This window comes from Microcaecilia unicolor, chromosome 3 (genome assembly GCF_901765095.1).
Source record: "Microcaecilia unicolor chromosome 3, aMicUni1.1, whole genome shotgun sequence".
Taxonomy (NCBI): Eukaryota; Metazoa; Chordata; class Amphibia; order Gymnophiona; family Siphonopidae; genus Microcaecilia; species Microcaecilia unicolor.
Window position 1 is genome coordinate 186,128,232 of NC_044033.1, and position 20,596 is coordinate 186,148,827.

The 20,596-nt window shown below is 43.0% G+C and overlaps 1 protein-coding gene across 1 annotated transcript in view; it reads right to left on the reverse strand.

Moving 5' to 3' along the window:
- Window positions 1-20,596, reverse strand: part of ANKRD52 (ankyrin repeat domain 52) — a 124,190-nt gene that overhangs the window by 32,463 nt on the left and 71,131 nt on the right. The window contains exons 18-22 of the mRNA XM_030196776.1: window positions 18,750-18,951; window positions 18,426-18,513; window positions 7,478-7,595; window positions 7,160-7,379; window positions 6,805-6,892 (exon numbers count right to left, since the gene is read on the reverse strand). Of these exons, the coding sequence (XP_030052636.1) occupies window positions 6,805-6,892; window positions 7,160-7,379; window positions 7,478-7,595; window positions 18,426-18,513; window positions 18,750-18,951 (716 nt within the window). The remainder of the gene's footprint in view (window positions 1-6,804; window positions 6,893-7,159; window positions 7,380-7,477; window positions 7,596-18,425; window positions 18,514-18,749; window positions 18,952-20,596) is intronic.

Below are 20,596 nucleotides of genomic sequence, written 5' to 3' on the forward strand. Positions count from 1 at the left end.
GGGTGAGACATAACTTTGCAGCTACTCACGAAAAAATAAAACTTGAAAATGTCAAAAAAGCAAGAAGGGAGAAAACACAAAATAAAGAGAGAGAGAGAGAAAAAAAAAGAAAAAAATACCCGCACGGGAAGGCACTTGCTCAAATATGTAGCACAGTGTGAGGAAGAGAATGCGCTCTCTCAGCTTCGCGGAAAAACAAAGACTGGAGGACCTGTGCTCCCGTGTCAGGAAGAAAGGCACCAGCACATGCGCGGTGGGACGTTACTAGAAAGTTCTACACTGTAAGCTAGTCAGCATTTGCACCAGGCTCTGTCAGAATGATATCTCCCACATGTAAGAATAGGAAGGCCTACTTGTCCTCTGAGAAAAAGACTGGAAGACCCACCTAATTCAGATGGATGCGATCCTGCAGAGACAGAGAACAGCTGGATTGATAGAAAATCCTAAGAAGTGATTCTTGGAAGGACAAGATGTCCAGTACCTGGAGTATTCTGTTGGGAAATAGCAAGTAAGGCCCTAGGTCCGGAAGGTGGAAGCGATTGCTCAAGTACCTGTGCCACAATCGAAAAGCAAATGCATTCCTGGGACTAATCGGTTATTTCTGGGGTTAGCTGAGATGGCGGAAGTTGTAGAAGTTGACCCTAAGAAGGTGTATTGGATGTCTGAGTTGAACACAGCCTTCCAGACCCTGAAGAAGGCCCAATGCTCAGAGCTGGACCTGGTGAGCCCTGACTTTAGCTGACCTTTTGTGGTACAGAAAGATGCACCAGACATTGGACGGAGCATTCCTGGCCCAAGAGACTGAAGGAGACCACCACCTTGTGGCTTTCATTAGCCAGAAACTGTTTCCTCAGGAACCAAGCTATGTAATTATTGAGAAAAACGCTCTAGTGGTCAAATGGGCACCGGAAACATTCCAGTATTATTTACTGGGATGTCACTTCTTGCTAGACACAGATCACAAACCCCTCGTGTGGATCGCTCACCATACAGAATTTAATGCGCCCATCATACGTTGATTCCTCAGTCTCCAACCCTTCAGGTTTTGAGGTATGACACTGGACGGGACAAGATCATGCCAACGCTAATATCCTGTCTTGGGAGGTGAAGCCTGATACTGTCGACGCTTAACTGAGTAGGGATGAGCTGAGGAGTAGGGTATGTGAGTCAATGAGAAATTACTGATCCTCCTTAACAGCACTCTCTCACACTCACAGAGCCACCTAAAAGGCGAGCCACAGAGCAAGGAGATGACTCAGCAGGAGCAGAGCAGGGAGGGCATGGTCAACAGTGTTGCCAGGTGGGCGGTTTTCCGCAACCCGCCGCAGGAAATTTTTGCCCGTGGCGGGTTGCGGTTTTTTGGGCTTGTTTTGGGTCTTTTGGGCGGTTTTTAAAGCGGGTTTTTCGGCAGCGGGGGCGGGGTTAGTGACGTTCTGGGTGGGGCCTATGACGGGGGAGGCGGGGCCTATGACGGGGGAGGCGGGGCCGATGACGGCGGGGGTGATGATGGCGGGGCGGGGTGATGACGCGGGGGTGGGGGTGTCGGGGGTGGGGGTGTCAGGGGCGGGGTTTGACTTTGGGCGGGTTTTGGGCTGGATTTGGGCTCGTTTGGGTGGGAAAAAATTTTTCCACCTGGCAACCCTGTGTCAAGGCAAGATAATAACTCTCAGCACAGATTAATCAGAGTGGCCCAGAGGAGAGAAGTCCTGCAGAAGCTCTACTCAGTTCTAAAGGCCAAGTTTAGTTTAGAACCCTGCTAAAAATTGTGACTTTTAAACTGAAGGCCAAGCCTGATCAATTGTGCTGCCTTTTGGACAGAATGGTAGGCCAGAAACAAGCTGTTCATGTTTCCTTTTGAAAGACAGATCTGTGCATGCCATGGCAGAGAACCTTTTGAACAAAAATTACTTTTTGGTGTGTTTATTTCCTCCTGACCTGTGAGAGGAACAGGTCACCCATTTTTCTGTTCTCAAATAAATTGGTTTATTTCACTTTTAAACTTTTCTGTGGCTGTGTTATTAAAGACTGCAGGCCTGCCTTTACTCACGCTACTACTGGAGGTTACAGAAAGAAAAAACTAGGCATACCTAGGATATATGGAGTAGTTATACACAAAAATCAAATAAGTTACATTTATCAGCAATGCAACACTGAAATAAAGCTACAGCTATCATGTTGTCCAAGACGACCCAGATAGCCTATCCCCGAATGGGAATTAGGAAGTCCTGCAGTGCCAAGTGAGTTGCTTTGACCTCCAGATGGCTGATAGGCCAGGAGGCCTCCTCTGCCGACCACGTGCCCTGCAATATATAGCTGAGGCAATGGACCCCTATCTCGAGGCTCACATCAGTGGTAACCACCATCCACAGGAACCGCCAGGGGAGCCCCATTGAGGAAACAGGCTGATTGATCCCACCAGTTCAGCTCCCATGAGGGAGGGAGGAAAGAAAGAAAGAAGAGACTCCAGTACTCGTTGAAGGAGATACATGTGAGCTCATCCCCAAGGAACCACCTCCAGGATGGCTGCCATCAACCCTAATAGCTAGAGGCAATCCCAGGACCTGGGGGCTGTCAGAGTGCAAAAATGTCCTCCTGAGAAAGCCTCCAAGCTGCATCTACTTGCCCCAGGTGAACAGCAAAGTGAACCCCCAGGTACTCCAGGTCCTGGGACGGCTCGAGGTGACTCTCTGCATAATTGACTGTCCACCCCAAATTCTCCAACAGGCCAATACCCTGGGACATTGCTGCCAGCAAGTCTTCCACTGAATTGCACCAAATTAGTCAATCATCCAAATACTGATAGGATCTGGGAATGGAAGATTTGCAGTCATGGCTTCTTTCTCCTCCCCCCCCCCCCCCCCAAGGTTGAGCCCCAGAAGGTATACCCCTTTCCATTCTGCAACGACCCTGCCGAGTCCTTTGGAAATGGCCATGTACAGAATAGGGCCCAACTTCCAACCTGGGGCTCCCGTTTCAAGGGTCAATCTGACCTGGCGTCTCAGCACCAATATACCAGGAGCCTGTTCTGAAGAGGAAGACATGTAGACCTGCCAAAAGCCATGTGTCCACAGCTAATGGGTTGGCAGGAGGCAGCAGCCCTGGCCATGTGGCAGCTGCAGCTTCCCGAGTTCCCTGGGGGACCTGTCTCATAACCCAGGGGTTCTGGCCCTGCAATTAGGGCACTCAGGACCTGCTGATGCAACAACCCTGTAGCTGCTGCAGGAATGGCAACACCGTATGGGAATGGCTGTGATCCCCCACCAACACGGGAGGAAGGGAGCACCCCCCCCCCCCCAATCCTAGCAGAAGGTTCTCAACCTTTTTTCAGTCAGGGCACACCTGGTGGATAATGCTTGCATATGTAACATGGCATTACATGACCCTCACGGATGTTTGGTCTGATACTGTGTGGCAGCTCTTATGAATCAAATGTAAACATTCTATGCATCCTCAAAAAGCTCATCTCCCCTCAAAAAACTGATGCAGATCAGAACTCACATTTTCCCCATGGAAGTTACTATACCACCCTCCAAAATAAATAAATAAATATATATATATATTTTTTTGGGGGGGGGGGGGGGTATGGTTATGCATGCTAGCATCATTATTATATATATTATAGCAACTAGTAATAGCAACATAAATCTCTCCACTATCAGGCACATTTTGAAATACAAAACCTGAAAAACTAAATCAATAGACATAGCAAAACGAAACAGCACTAATTCCTATGATTCAAACATGAACCCTATTAAAAGGAATAAGTAGTACTACAAATATTACACGGGCCCTAGAACACCAATACACCTACTCCTGGTAAAACAGATGATGAGTGGGACTGTTATAGATCTCAACATAGATGCAAATGGAATACCGCAGATTAGTCACATATAAAATATAGAAAGACTCTCATCAAATACAGAACAAGGAATCACAAATTAGAAATAGAAATATAAAGAGAAAAATTGAACTGGGAAACCCAAGTAGCAAACTAGGCATGCACCATAACATGGGAGAAATATGAACAGAAGTGCATTTCTTCTTGTACTGAACAAAATACAAAGACATTCATGATGCAATTCCCAAAGCTAATATATTCCATCTAATAAATTCAAAGTTAAAACACTTTTTCTACCTTAGTTTTCTGGGCGTTTTATTTTTCCATGTATGTTGGACCCAGTTTCTTTTTCTGATTTCCTGTCTTTCTTCTGGAGTGCAGGAGTAGCCTAGTGGTTAGCGCAGCGGACTTTGATCCCGGGGAACTGGGTTCAATTCCCACTGCAGCTCCTTGTGACTCTCGGCAAGTCACTTAACCCTCCATTGCCCCATGTACAAATAAGTACCTGTATATAATATGTAAACCGCTTTGAATGTAGTTGCAAAAACCACAGAAAGGCGGTATATCAAGTTCCATCCCCGCCCCCCTTTCCAATGGGTGTTGTCCATTTGTATTTTTTCCACTTTCCTCTTATCTTCTTCTATTCCCTAACTACATCCATCTCTGACATATGTCCTCTCTCTTGTCTGCCCACTTAGATTTCACCCTCACTCCTCCATCTATGTTTCAACTTCCATCTACTCCTCTCACCCCCTAGCTCTCCTGTTTCACTACATCCCTTGCCTTCTATTCCTTTCTCTTGCCCCTCTCCATTACTACACTTCCCCCCTCTGTAATCACCATCCTCTTCTCACTTATCTCCTTGACAATCCCCATGGTCTTTCCCACATGGACCCACAACGCTCAGTATCTTGCCTCCCTCTTCCTTCTTGCACCCTTGTAGGCCAGCACCTCCTTTTTCCACCCACATTTGTAGTCCAGCATCTCCCTGCCCCCCCCAAACCTCTCTATTCTCTACAGATATGGACCAGCATCTCCCTTTCCCCTCTCCATTCCACCCTATGGTATAGCAAATCATTGACAGTTCTCCCTTTCCTCAACACCCCTATGGTCCAACAATTCCCTGTTCCCACACCTTTCCCCTCCACTCCTATGGTCCAGAAATTCCCTGTCCCCTCACCTTTGCCTTCCACAGCTATGGTCCTTCACCCTTCCACCTCCACCCCCATGGTTCAGCAGCTTCATGCTCTCTTTCCAACCCCCCCCCCCCCCCCCCCACCAACAACAAAAAAAAAAAATATATATATGCAGCTTCAATGTTCAGCAACACAGCGGCTCCAAGGGGGAATTAGGCTGCAGAAAACCCAGCCCGATAGTAGGAGAGGGAGCTACACAAAGACCCAGTGCTGTGCTTTTCCCAGATTGTGTAGGCAGCAAACCGCATACCAGAAGTGAAAGCCTGCTGTTTACTGCCTACACAACCCAGGAAGAAGCATGGCATTGAGGTTGGGATTGAGGTTTGTGTTGCCACATTTCTTGTGGGTCCAGTCATCTCTCCTCCTCTCTTCCCTGCATCCCTCAGCATCCAGCATGTCTCTGTTACCCCCTCCCTCCCACCCACCATGGTCTGGTATATTCACCTCTTTCTAGCCTTCCCTCATAGTCCTGCGTTTTACCCTCTCTTCATGCCCCTCCCCACAAGTCCGGCATCTCTCCCCCTGCCCCCTTAAAGTCCAACACCTCTCTCTGTCACTCTCCCTTTGAGTCAGCACCTCTTCCTCTGCACCCTCCAAGTCCAGCACCTCTCCCTCTGCACCCCTAACACAGCACCTCAGTCTAGGATCTCTTCCTTAGCCTCTCTCTCCCCCTAGCGAGTCCAACACATCTTCCTCAGCCCCTCTTCCTCTCACCGCCAGCTCTTTCAAATCTCTTTGCCAGCAGCTAAAGTGCTGCTGCTGCTGCTGGCAAAGAAGAGAGATTTGAAAGAGCTGGGAGAGAAGGGAGGACAAAAGAAAGGTGCTGGACTCATGGGGGTAAATAACAGATGAGAGAGAGAGATGTAAAGTTTTTAAAGAAGAAAACCCAAACAGCAGCTGGTGTTCTCTGTCTGCCGGCCCCGTTATATACCTCCTCGGTGTTGTGTCGCGACACACCAGTTGAGAACTGCGAGCCTGCAGCAAAGCCAAAATCTACTACTTAAAAATTGGGGGTGGGGGGGGTGGGGTTGAGTGTGGGTATGGGTATGTAGTTTTTGAGAGGCTATGTAGGCCAACCTTGGGAGACAATCAGCCCCTAGGACTCAACCACCGGAACACCAGCTGTGGCTTGGGTCTGTGGAAGTCAGGCCTTACAAAAAACAAAACAGTAGCTGCACCATCTACTGGAGGTAGAGAAATACTGACTAGCTCCAAGCTGCATCTGATGTTATACCGGTGATGTCACTGGAAACTGTTTCTGTACCTCCATCTGCTGGTCGGGGGACATAACTCACTGGTGTGGACTGGTCTAGCTGGACGATAAAGAACTGTATGTTTGCGCAATGGCAAGTATATATATGCAAGTTGCTCAGTTTCCTCTATTCAATTATTTCAAAATGTATCTTTGTAAAATGGCTGCTCCCACTGCACATACTGGCAAATACACGTGCACTCCTGCATGTATTTTAAAACAGGTTCTATATCACAAAATGCTTTTCTAAAACACTATTAGAATTATACATGTTCTGACCTGGCTATCTCAATTCAAATTTCTAAATTCTGCATTAAATAGGTCTTCATACATACTACATATTTCTTAGTAACCTCTTCGAACTTTACTATTACATGAAAATGCTCGATAGGGAATATTAACTGAAAAAGATATATGACCACCCCTAATGAAAATATTCAGACTAATTCAAGTTATTTCAGACATTTAAATACCAAATAGAAAGATGAAGCGTAACAAACAAACAAAAAAAAACTTACACTGCACAGTGCAATGGAGTAAAAGGGTTTCCTTCCAGATATGCTAATGGATTGTGTTCAAGTAACAGTTCCAGACACTCTTCATGTCCTGAGTGTGAGAAAGATCAGAATATAAAATGTAGAGGAAGAAAGAGAAGTAACACAGAGAGCAAAGGGGGTGGTGAGCCCCCTGCCCCCTCAGTGAAGAGCAAACAGCCTAAAGAAATGGTGCAGGACAAAGGAATGGAGTGGGGGGGGGGGGGGGGGTAAGAAGCTTGAAAAATGTGCTTCTCACATGGTTTTGTTTCCCAAGGCAGGTAAGCGGGATATGGCAGGAGGGGGTGGTACAGGGACTGTCCTGGGGCTCAGAACTCACCGTTGTAAGAAGCCCAGTGCATTGGTGTGTATCCGCTGTAATCCACAATGGAATCCAGAGGGTCAGTGGAAAGTGCTGTCTGCAGCAGGGTCTTCAGGAGGTCTGAATGCCCGCATGCTGATGCAAAATGAATTGGAGTTCTCCCCTTGAAATCTCGACACAGCACAAAGGCATCATGGTCTAGCAAGGCTCCCACACAGTCCTCACAGCCAGTAACAGCCTACACAAAGGGATAACAGGAGAAATCCCATGCAAAACCTACAACAAATACTATCAGGCACACACACAAAAACCTTTCTTCAATAAAAGATTACTCACTCCCCGATGGAGGGTAGTCCTGCCCCTCTTATCTCCAGCGTCTACTGTGGCTCCCTTCTCCAGCAACAAGTGGGCACAGTCAACATGGCCACTCATGACTGCCAGCATCAGGGGAGTCCTGCAAAGGACAAGAATGCAGATTCGGGAAAGGTTTTTAATATTTCAGTTTCACTGCCATATTTACTTATACCCCTATGATCTTGTTTATTAATTTTTATTTTCCTGTTGATCAACATAAACAAGCAAGCATAAAGTAAACCACTGAAAGAGTTCATAACATGCTGTGACTTCATTGCCATGGCACAATACATCAATAAAATAAAAACATATCTATAAACTCTCCTCCCCAATAGAATATACTGTTACAACTGAACCCAACTCTTATGGTGGTCCCTCTGCCAGCTAGGCAAATATTTAAGTTGTGTCGTCTGATAGTAAAGTCTAAAATTAGGCACCGCTGTTCCCCCCATTGCCTAGATTGAAATAACATTTTCATTTGCACCCTAGGGGGCTTTTCCTCCATATGTACTGAAAAATCCTCCCCTGTCTAAAAAATGCGTCAGGTAGGGAGATAAGCACAGCTGTAAACAAATATAACAATTTAGGAAGTACTACCATCTTTAAAGTCTGAATCCTACCTAATCATGAAATATTCAAATGTCATCTATCAAAGTTCTTCCCATAAGGTTTTAATCAGAGGGGATAAATTGGCATGGTACAAAACATTTACCCTTGAAGTCAAATTAACACCTAAGTAGCACAAAGATTGATTGGCCCATTGGAACGGGAAGCTGCATCAAATTGTCGTCTTGTCCATCTCATTTAACAAAATATTAAAAATGTCTGATTTGGTCTTATTTATTTGGAACGCTGAAACTTCTCCATACTCTTCCAATATACGCATCACCTCCAGTAGGGAGGATTGCAGATCTGTGAGGGTAAACAGTACATCGTCCATAAAAAGTAACATTTTCTTTTTATGTATACCACCACAGGTGAGTTACTCTTGACCTCTTCACTCTGGTGGACCATCTGGGCCAGTGGTTTCACTGCCAGAGCAAAACAAGGCAATTGCACACAACCCTGTTGCACTCCCTGAGCCAACTTAAAACTATCTGTATAAATACCATTTACTCTTTTACTTGCTAAGGGTTCTGCGTAGATGGTATGGATCCATTGCAAAAATCTCCCTGCTATGCCTGCTTTTCTAGGGTCTTGAATAGATAGGGCCAGTAAACCCTATCAAAAGCTTTTTCAGCACTGATACCTAAATTCAGAGCCAAATCACGATCCTGCCAGGTATACCATAAGAGGTGACACACCATTCTGATATTATTAGATGTCCTTTTATAAAAAAAAATTGGTCATCTTGTGCCAACTGTGGCATATAATTTTGAAGTCGCCTAGCTATAATCTTAGTAAATATTTTATAGTCTATCTCTAATAAAGATATGGGTCAATATGAAGCACAATTAGTGGGATATTTCCCAGATTTTAATCCAAAAGCAACACCTGTCAATCTCCAGGAATGCAGTAGCACTGACCAATGTTTCTTCTAAGGAATGGCCTGGTGTTCAATTTTTTTTCGTGTGAGCAACAAGTTTTAAAACCCAACAATTTCTGAGTGCTAATATTAGTAATATTCTGTTTATAGCACAAGCAAAAAAAAAAAAATTTGTGAGCAACGTTCTTAAAATGTATGAGCAATTGCTCATGCACTCCGCTTAGAGGGAACATTGGCACTGACCCCTCTAGTATGCTTTAATGATCTTATAAAATTTGGTAGCAAAACCATCAAGACCTGGCACTTTGCCATGCAGCAAGTTGTTGATGGACCAAATAGTCTTCTCTTCTGTTATAGGCTGTGACAACTGGATCGTCTCTGCTAGTGTCAGTTTGAGCAGGTTAACTAAATATCGGTCAAACTCTATAAAGGAGACATGACTCTCAGGTTCATAAAGGATTTGATAGAATTGAATAAAAGCATACTGAATCTGCTTCTAATAAAGTGCAGTCCTGACCCTGCCCATCCTTAATCCGTAGTATAGAAATTCTTAATTGTTGCTTTTTCAATTTATGGGCTACCAATTTCCTTGATCTATTGGCCGTTTCAAAATATTCTTGTTTTAAGGATTGCAATTTGACACTGATCTCTTCGAGGTCTAATTTCTGGAGATCAGCATGACATTTATCTAATTGTTGATAGCTGTTCCTGGGACGTCCATCCAATTTTGTGACCGTGTTCAAGTTGATATAATTGCTGCCTCAAAAGCACCTTCATCTGAGCTCATTCACGGCAAGCTGTGTGGCACTAAAGCATTAAGCTTACCCCGGACAACAGCTTTCAAACATTCCTAAAATATTGGAGATGACATCTCAGTCAAATCATTAAATTCAAAATATTCTTTCAAATCTTTTTCAATCTGGAGTGTATTTTGTGAGTCCAAAAATATACTGTCTTCAAGCCTCCAATATCACTAGCCTTTGGCTTTCTCCTGCAACGGTATAGCGATGCTGACAGGAGCACGATCAGACCATACCAGAAACTCAAATCTAGAAGTGTGGACTAAATTCAACAGATCTTTCCCCAGCAGTCACATATTGATTCTGGAGTAAGAATTATACCCTAGAATGATACGTGTAGTCTTAATAGATATTTGGTGATTCCATCATCCTACAGACAAAGTCCCAGTCAATGAGTAGCTTATGCAATTTCTTCCTATCCACTTTACCATATTCCACCATCTGAGCTGTATTATCCTGCATCGTATTCAAAGTGATATTGAAGTGTCCCCTCCCCCACATTACAAGCCTATCCTCGGCTTTGCCCCTAATAAGTTGGCTAAGCATACTAAAAAATAACCCCTGTTCAGTACTGGGGGCATAAATATTACAAGGTGACCTCCAATGTCCACTTTAAGTAGTAAATACCTCCTCTATTTATCCCTTATAATAATATCCCATACCACTGGGGCTATTTTATTTTCAAAAACTATGGCAACCCTATTTGTCTTAGCTTTAACGCTATTTGAAGCAAAGAATATAGTTTGATATTTCTTATGCATGAACATTTGGGTAATAAATGGGTCCCCTGGAGGAAGCCAATTGACATTTTCATTCTCTCAACCTCCTTAAAGTAAAAGTTGTCTCTTATGAGGCGAATTCAAGCCTCACACATTCATAGATACACACATTTGATGTGGGTCATTAAATAATACTTTGCCAGACCTCTCATTGTGCATACTCTCTCCTAAAACAGTAATCCCCAAGAGTTTGAATCCAACCTTCAATCTCAGTTGTTCCCCATCCACCCTCCCAGTCATAACTCCTCTTGTACCCCAACCCCTACTGAATCCCCTTTTTCATTAATCCCTCTATCCCTCACATATCCCACTCACCTGCTCCCCTTCCCCACTCCAAAATTAGGCCTCTCTGAAATCGGGCCAAAGGAGGAAAGCTGTGATCTCCCAATTTCTACTACATCCCACACCCCTCCAACTGTACAAATAAAGCACAAAGGTGATTAAAGATGGCAAAATAGTATGCATAATACACTAACTCTTAACACAATAATAACCTAATGAAAAACTTCAATAGGCAGCCAGCAATACAGTCCGTACTGTAATCAGTGACCAAGGACCATACAGTTTTTAAGCACCACCTGGAACTGTGGATGTGGACAAAGAAAAGTACCATTTCACAAGGCCAGATTCAATCCAGCAGTTCAGGTAGAGTTGTTGAAGTATCAGAATTGCGTAGTAATTGACGCTTCTGTTCTCCCCTATGCTAACGCTGACTTGTGGATGGATGAGCTGGGGCCGACTTGATAGCCATGTGGTAAATTTTCCTTCCAACATTTGGCTTCATAAAGCAACTGCTAAGCTTCTGAAGATGTTGTTACCTTCATAAGCTTGTTGTTGAGAGCAAATGAGATGCCAAAGGGGTAATAACATCTATAACGCACATTATTTAGAGCTAAACAGCAAGTTATTTCTCTAAACTCTCTCCCGCGGCACAAAGTTACAGCAGACACATCTACATAGAGTTTGACTTTAGATTAGAACCCTGCAGCATAATAGCCTCCACTTTCCTTGCTGCTTGAAGCACCCTTTCTTTATAGGGGAAAATCGAAGAAAACAGATAATAACATCATGAGGCAGATCAGGCAATTTGGGGCCAAGTACCCAATGCACTCTTGCAAATTCAATAGGCAGTAGCTCTGCCTCTGGATTCACTGCCAGAAGAAACTGATGGCAAACTTTCTGCACAAGTCCTGCAATATCTGGCTCTTGCATGCCCTGCTCTCTCAAATTATTCCTATGCACCTCATTCGTACCATCTTCTATTTTTAGCAGTAAGTCCTCTTACTTAGTTTCAATGTATCACGGTGCTTTTGTAGATCAGTCACATCCTGATCATATATAATGACTCGCTCTTCAAACTCATTCAAGCGCTGCCCAATGTCATCTATTTTTTATGCAAGACCTCCACATTGATATGCAACTCTTGTTTTATGCTTACAAATTGCCAATTTCAAGTCCTCCATCCACACATGGGCAGCTCCCCTTTGCTAGCAGACATATGCACCTCTCCAGTCACTGGCTTCCGGTCCCCACTGGCTTCATGGTGATCCCTCTGCTAGGACCCCTCGCTCACCACCACAATCTTTTCTACCTTATGGTCTGCTGAGTCCGCTGGCCGAAACACATATAATTGAAGGTCAAGTCTCTGTTTTTTGCCCACCATCGAGATTCACCACAACTCAGCAGGCTTTAAAACGTATTTGTCCCTGACTCAGAGCTGTTGGAGGTGCTTATTATAGCAAATTAAAATGGGAGGGCTGAAGGGAGCTCAAGGACTATGCAGCCATTCAGTCAGGTGACGTCACTTCAACCCCCTATGCTCGTGTTTATTGCCCACTGCTGATACCTCTGTTCTTGGTATGTTTTTGCTCTTTATATCTATTGTATGTGATTATTTTATATTTTTGTTTTTACAAATGTGTTTATGTACCATGTCTTGTGCGTTTTTGTAAAGACAGGCAAAATATCTGTGGTGAAAGTGGAACAGTATAGGTGAAATTAAGTACCCAATACTGCTAGTTGCAGCTGCAAAGCATGAAGCACAGTGGCAAGTGTAGACAGCATATTTCAGATCAACAGAGGTAGGCAAGTCAGCTATTGCAACTGAGGAGTGGGAACACTGTGGGGCCAGTGTTTTCATTTTGCATTTCTCCCTCTTTATGAAAGAATCAAGATCCCGAAGATCAGGAATGGAGCAGAGCTCTCCTGATTTTCTGGGGATGGGAAAGAATCTGGAGTAACATACATAACATAGTAACACAGTTGTCACGCCGCCTTACCTTTGCGGCATGCCTCGGGATTGAGTCCACTATATGCAGCGTATCTCAATGTGTCGTGTCTACCTGCAGACATCTTCCTCCAGTTCTTTGGGCTTCTGGATCGTGGTCTCAAATGCCAAGCATGTTAGGGTGGCAGGGAGACAACAGACACCCTCAGCTCTTATCTTTGCTCTTTGAGAGCAGAACAGTGCTTCAGCAGCAGGTCTCTGTGCTTATCTGCTTGTGTTTCTCTTCGCTGTAGTTGCTGCCTGACCTGACCCTTTGCCTAGACCTGACTTCACAGAAGATTGCTGCCTGACCTGCCTCTTTGCATGAACCTGACTTAACTGCAGATTGCTGCCTCACCTGACCTGGTTCTGGTCTGCTGCCATCTAACTCCTGTCTGGAGTTGGACCCCGCTCCACTTTTTGCCTTAGCTTGTGTGCTCCTCGTGGCTGCTTCCAACCGCCCCTCCTGAATATTCTGCAAGTGTTGCTGACCACCTGGGGGCTCAATCTTCGGGGGAACGTTGGTTGGTCCAGGTGAAGAACCCAGGGCTCATCGGCTGCCTAATCACCAACCACCGCCTTGGTGAGGGCAAAAGGGCTCACTTCCCATTCTGAACCTCCAGTGTGTGACAACATTATAATGCTGTGGAAAAGATTATAAAATTATCTTCAGAATGGGCACCGAGTGGAAGGGCTCAAATGAGCATGTGGAGCTCTTGGTGGACTTCCAGATTCTTAAGGCTTTGCTTGCCTGCAGGGAAGATTCCAACAATTGATCATGTTGGAGGGTTGATACAGGGGAGAGGAATCCCAGATAAGTTGACTGGCCTTTATCATTGGTGTTCTTAGTTTTGACTGTGGCCTTGAACCCTGCTATGCAGTCTGCCGATTTCTAGGCACTTTTCAAAAAGCCTGCAGGGTGACAGTGCATGACAGCCATAGTTCTTTGAGCAGGAACCATGGGGATTTTTTTTGCTATAGGGTCCACTGTTTTTGTTCCATTACTCAGTTTCTTTGTTGCTGGTTTGGTGGCTCTTCCTGCACCGCAGGGCTGTACTGGGACATGGTGGTTCTAAGTCATATGGCAGGATGGGGGGTAAAGTAGCTGTTCCAACTCCACAGGTTACATTCTGCTTTAACTGCTGCTTCTGCTGCCATGGAGTAATCCTTTTGGAGTCCCACAGGGATCGTCATTGCCTCTTATGTTAATGTTTTGGGGTTTTTTTTGTATAGCTTTTAATTCTCGAATCACAGGGATTTTTGAGCTATATTTATGCAGATAATATTACTGTTACGATTTTTTAAATTTTTTTATTTTTGTTACATTTGTACCCCGCGCTTTCCCACTCATGGCAGGCTCAAAGCGGCAGACAATGGAGGGTTAAGTGACTGGCCCAGAGTCACAAGGAGCTGCCTGTGCCGGGAATTGAACTCAGTTCCTCAGTTCCCCAGGACCAAAGTCCGCCACCCTAACCACTAGGCCACTCCTCCACGATCCCTGTTTAACAGGCCATAATTAGGTAACTGTGTAGTGGTCTCATTGCATCTTGGATGATGAGTCATAGGCTTATATTAAATGCTAAGAAAACAAAGTTTTTGTTTCTGAACAATAACCCTGACCCTCTATTTGATCATATTCTGGTTAATCAAACAAAATATACTTTTTTCTTCAGCAATTAAGATCTTAAGGGTACTATCAAAAAAAACACCTAGCACCCACCTGGGGTTAACCCTGCGGCCACATGGAGGGTCTGTCCCCAGCACTGTTCAGGCCCGCCTACACCTGGACATGTGCTGAACACTAGCACCCTCCTCCCACTGACTGGGTCCCGGCTTGACTCTGGGCAAGTTTCTCACTCTCAAGTTATTCCATGGAGATTTCTAAGGACACAGACTACACTCTCAGGGGCCTCACAGTTCCTAGAAAGCACCCACAGACCCAAAACACAAACCACTAGGATTCTTAGTCAGTCCAGGACAACAGAGCTAATAAACTAATGGGTTTATTATCAGAAAAATAGAACAGTGAATGATATAAAACAGATGGAAAAACAACAAGCAACAACAAGTAACCGAATGAGGATCAACATTTAAGCTATCTAAACACTTTGTTACTACCTGGGCAGCACCTGGGGAGTTTCAGGAAAATAACTGCTCACAGGTCTTGAACAGGGTTCTCAGGGCAGAGATGCTTACCCTCTGCACTCCCTAGCTAAGACTGGGGAAAATCCAGTACCTCCTGCCTGAATTTTGAACTTCAGGGCCAGAGCCTTCTCCTTTTCATGATTCCATACTTTACTGGTAGAGGTAAATTGATGACATTTTTCTTTTATGGAGGGGTACATCCAAAGATTTGTTCTCCTTCATGGGCTGGTTGAACAGTTGCAACATCAATATTCAATTTACCTGTAATCACTCCAGCACCAAAATAAGTTTTTTGGACATTGATGTATCTATGACCTCTGGGGGTTTTTCTACGAAAGTACATCATAAATTGACAGAAAGAAATACTTTTTTACATCATAATAGTTGTCATCCTTTGCATTTGCGAGACAATTTACCTTTCTCTCAATTTTTAAGAATAAAAAGGATATGCAGTGATGATTCAACATTTAGACTACAAGTAAAAGATCTTATGACCAAACTGAGAGAGCGTGGTTATTCTAACAAAGTACTCAAGAGAGCTTATCGTAGAGCTAAATATAACAGCAGGGATTTATTACTATCAACAACTTCCCCTAGAGATAAGGACAGTGACACCATGACTATGGTTCTACAATATACTGAAGCTGGAGAACAGATAGCAAACATCTTAAGGCATAGATGGGATATCCTGCAGTCTTCTCCATTTTTTCATCAGAAGAGACTTGGAATAGCATTTTCAAGAGCAACCAACTTAAAAGAAAGACTGAGTCCCGCTGACCTTAAAGTCAAAAGATCATCTATGAGTCTTTTAGGTCATTTCAAGTGTGGTAATTGTCAGAGTTGCAGGATTATGTTGCAAACCAAATCTTTCTTTAATGCTGCAACCAATACTACCTTTTTGCTCAAACATTTTTCAAACTGTTCCACTGATTTTGTTGTCTATACCATCACTTGCCCCTGCAAGAAAACGTATGTAGGCATGACAACTAGAATGTTAAAAATTAGATTATCTGAACATAAATCTAATATAAATAGATCAGTACTGAAAGAACCTTTGGTTGAACATTGTTTGGCATTTAAACACAAATTTGAGGAGTTGCGCTGCTGCGTCATAGATAGAGTAGAATTGCCCCCCAGAGGTGGCAACCGTAAATTAATGCTTCAAAGGAAAGAAACCAGGTGGATTTTTGTTTTGAACATTCTGGAGCCAAATGGTCTGAATAGCTCTAGAGTGGAATGCCTTCTATTGATCATTTGCGTTATACTGATGTCCTGTGAGCATTTTAGCATTTAAGCAATTTTATTTTGAGTATTTCAGCATTCAAGTAATTTTGTTTTGAGTTATATGCTATATCAGGGCTTTTTTCTGCAAGCAGCTGTCCCCTGATGTGGTATTATTCATCTATTGACATTCTTCACAGTCAAGATTTGTTCCTTTACTATTTTCTCCTTGTCAGGTCATTTTGTTTTACAATGCAGCCTTATGGCTGTGCTACTGACAGAGTAAAATTTCTCACTGTCAGGTCACTTTGTGCTATGATGCAGCCTCTTAGTTTCAAGCTTTCTGCAGCGTGATTGGCCAGTGAGAGGAGGTTCTTTACCTCTGCTTAGCTGCTTAGGTGATCACCTTAGTGTTTTTCAAGTCCTTTATGTTTTTATTGATCAAAGGATTTGGATCATTTACACAGTCTGTTTTTTTGATTTTTGCTGCAGTAATGCCCACTATTGGGGGTTTTTATAGATGTTTTATTGTGGGAGGTGTTCAGTATTTCATTCTGTTACACAGTCAAGTTGCATAGTCATGATCATGATGACGTCAGTGGCTTTTCAATCCTGCACGGCTGTGAATCATTTCACCCAGGTGTTTTTATAATGCTGTTTGTGTGGTGGCAGTAGTTTTCCTGTTGGTTGTAAGAGAAGTTTAGTCAGCTTGAGCAGTGCTTCAGTGTTGGGTGGGTTTTGTGCTTTTGAATTGTTTTGTGTTTTCAGAAGTTATATGTTTGTATTAGAAGAGTATGATAATCTGAGTCTGGTATTTGTTTTGTTTATAGACCGATACCCCTGTCAGTATGATCCAACTGAGTGGTTCCTGATGAAGCCCTGTTATGGGTGAAACGAATCGGGTCCCGTTGAAAAACAACAGTTGAATTGTGGGGTTGTCAAGCCAGCATTTATTAAGCTAAGTTGATGCATGCCATGCTGTAGTTTGAACAATTTTTGTTACTCAGTTATCTTTAATATTTGTGATCTATTATGGGCTTTTTTGTATTAAATGTTTGTGCTCTATTATGGGCAATTTTGCATGATGCTCCTATATGGGCATTTTTGAATGAGTGAAGTAGGGAATATTTTCCCCCTGAAAGAAACTTGATCACGGGCACAAAGTCTTTTATAGATAATAGTGAGGCATATTTTCAAAGCACTTAGCCTTCCAAAGTTCCATAGAAACCTATGGAACTTTGGAAGGCTAAGTGCTTTGAAAATATGTCTCAGTGTCTTGTTGATTAGACCTTGGCAGAAGCCTTGGTTTCTGAGAGTATTTCCCACTTTCCTCATTTCTTTACATTCATTCCACACAACCCTTTGGATTATGTTTGGCTGTTTTTCAGGATACGTTTTCCTCATACTTAAGCTAAAAACAGTCTTCTCTGCAACAGTCTTTAAACACAGACCACCACTTGTTGGCCAAACAAGAGAAATACACTGCATGAAAACATTACAATTCAAAGGCTTGAAAACCCCATTTCACCACAGGTATATGTTGATCAGACTCTCTCGATTTATATATTACTGCTTTAGTTAAAAGTTCTTTTTTTTCTGCTTAGGAAACTGAGGAGTGCAAGATGCTTTTTTAAATTAGATAAATTTAGACTTTTGGTACAGTCTTTAACATTATCAAAGTTGGACTAGTGTAATGTTATCTATCTGGGTGGCTCGAAACAAAAGCTAAAAAGGCTCCACACAATACAAAATATTGCAGTACGTTTGATCTTCTGTTTGAAAAATAAATCTGATAAGATTTCAGGATGTTTTGTAAATTACATTGACTCCCCATAGAAGCTAGGATTTTATTTTATTTAAGATCCTAGAAGGGGGCTATCCCGAATACTTGTTGTGTAATTTTCAGTTTGCCTCATTTACTAGGAACAGGAAAATTATTAACAATTCCCCTTTTGCCTTTCCTTCCATTGAAGACATTTTGGCAAGAAATCTCAGTATGTTGTAATCAATTTTATTCTTGGCCTTTGTTCAGAAGGAATCTTAAAACTTGGCTTTTTCAGACATATGCTACTGGTTGAATTTTACAGGGTTCATTATTTTGACACTCTCTCTCGGGATACATATATATTTTTTTTACACACACAGGTATGTATACACTTAAGTACAGCTGTTCACACAGTACACTAGCCCATTAGCCCATATACTATATGAAGAAAGCATTAACTGGACTTACTGCCCATGGATATCCATCACATCTGTAACATCTGAACGTTCCCCACTGTCAATCAGCAGATGCAGAGAGTCTGTGTTCCCATAGGCAGCTGTTAGACAAAAAACAAAATGCCAGCAACAGCAGTTTTGATACTGTAAGAGACTATTCTTGTTATAACAAGGCCTCCAGCAAAAACACCGGTATTCAAAGTTCATTTGAACTTTTTTGTAAAATATAAAAGCTACAGACATGAACTGCATACAAGAAATACTATTAGTTGCTGCCCACACAAGGAACAACGTGGGAAACATATAGTTATAATACAAGGAATGCAGATACCCTCACCTGCTGCATGCACTGGTGTCCACTTCCTCTTCCTCTCCTTCACAAGTGCAGAAGCACCATGGCTGGTAAGCACCTCCACGCATTCCGTGGAACCTCTTTCTGTGGCAAGATACAGAGCAGTTCGCCCTTTGTGGTCCCGAATGTCCAGGTTCACCAGGGTCTCGGCAAGTGCCTTCAGGGCTTCACAGTGTCCATTATAGGCCTACAGACAAAATACAAAAGTAGGTCTTCAGAAGTGAGTCACTAACCTTTATATAGTGCTGAGGTAACATGGTTTTACCACAAGCAGATCATGTAAAAACAAACAAACCTGAATGATTTCTTTAATTGGGTGACTAAGCAAATAGATTGAAGACTACACTGTATGTGCTCTACTTTGATTTCAGCAAAACTTCAATTTCAAAGGCTCATCAATTAAATTAAGTAGTCTGGGAACAGGTCGCATGGTGATGAATTGGATAAGAAATTGGTCAACTGGCAGATAAAGTGGCATGCCATTTACTGGGGACGGGCACAGATGACAGAGGGAAGTAGTAAATGGAATTCACTTTGAGGAAAGAAGTGTGGTAGCCATGTTAGTCCACTCTTAAGGTTATCAATAGAAATCAAACAAAATAAAACATGGAAAAGAAAATAAGATGATACCTTTTTTATTGGACATAACTTAATACATTTCTTGATTAGCTTTTAAAGGTTGCCCTTCTTCCTCAGATCGGAAATAAGCAAATGTGCTAGCTGACAGTGTATATAAGTGAAAACATTCAAGCATTACTATGACAGTCTGACAGGGTGGGAGGATGGGGGTGGGTAGGAAGTATGCATGGGGACATCAAAGCATATCATTGATATTCTAACAGGGTGGGTGTGGATAGGTGAGGGGAGGGTGATCAACAGAGACATACAGCTTTATGGTTTATAATGGGCTAGGAACCCCAGATCCTTGTTAAGTCCTTTCTGTTGGGTGTTAAAATATTCAATCATTCTGACTTCAAAGGTCTTACGTTCTTGTATGGTTTTAAAGTTACCTTTGAGGATTCTCACTGTGAAGTCACTGGTACAGTGTCCTGGTCCTGTAAAATGTTGACCAACAGGCGTGGGAACCCTGCTGGCACCAGTATTGTTCATATGATGTCTATGTAAATTGAATCTTGTCTTAAGCATCTGGCCTGTTTCTCCAATATAGCATCCTTCGTTACATTTTTTACACTGAATGATATATACCACATTGGAAGATGAGCAAGTGAAAGATCCCTTTATGTTGAATATCTTTCCTTTGTGGATGACTTTGGGGTCCTGTGAAATATTTTGGCATAGTTTGCAACTGGATAAATTACAGGGAAGTGTGCCCTTCTGTTCCTTTTCAGTCTGTGATGGAAGTCTACTTCTGATTAGCTTGTGTTTTAAATTGGGTAGCTGTCGGAAGGCCAGTACTGGTGGGGATGGGAATATCTCTTTCAGTAATTCATCCTCCTGGAGTATAGATTGTAGATCTCTTATGATTTTCCTCAGTTTTTCCAGCTCTGGATTGTATGTCACTACAAGCGGGATTCTGTCTGTGGATTTTTTCTTTTTGTACTGTAGCAGATTCTCCCTGGGAGTTTTGAGGGAGGAGGCAATATTCTTGGAGATTATTTTGGGGTTGTAGCCCTTCTGTTTGAAGGATTCAGTCAGGCTTTTAAGGTGTCTGTCTCTGTCCCCTGGGTCAGAGCAGATACGGTGGTATCTTGTGGCTTGGCTGTAAATGATGGATCTTTTTGTATGTGAAGGATGGAAGCTGGAGTTGTGGAGGTAGCTGCATCTGTCTGTGGGTTTCTTGTATATAGATGTTTGTATACAGCCATCACTGA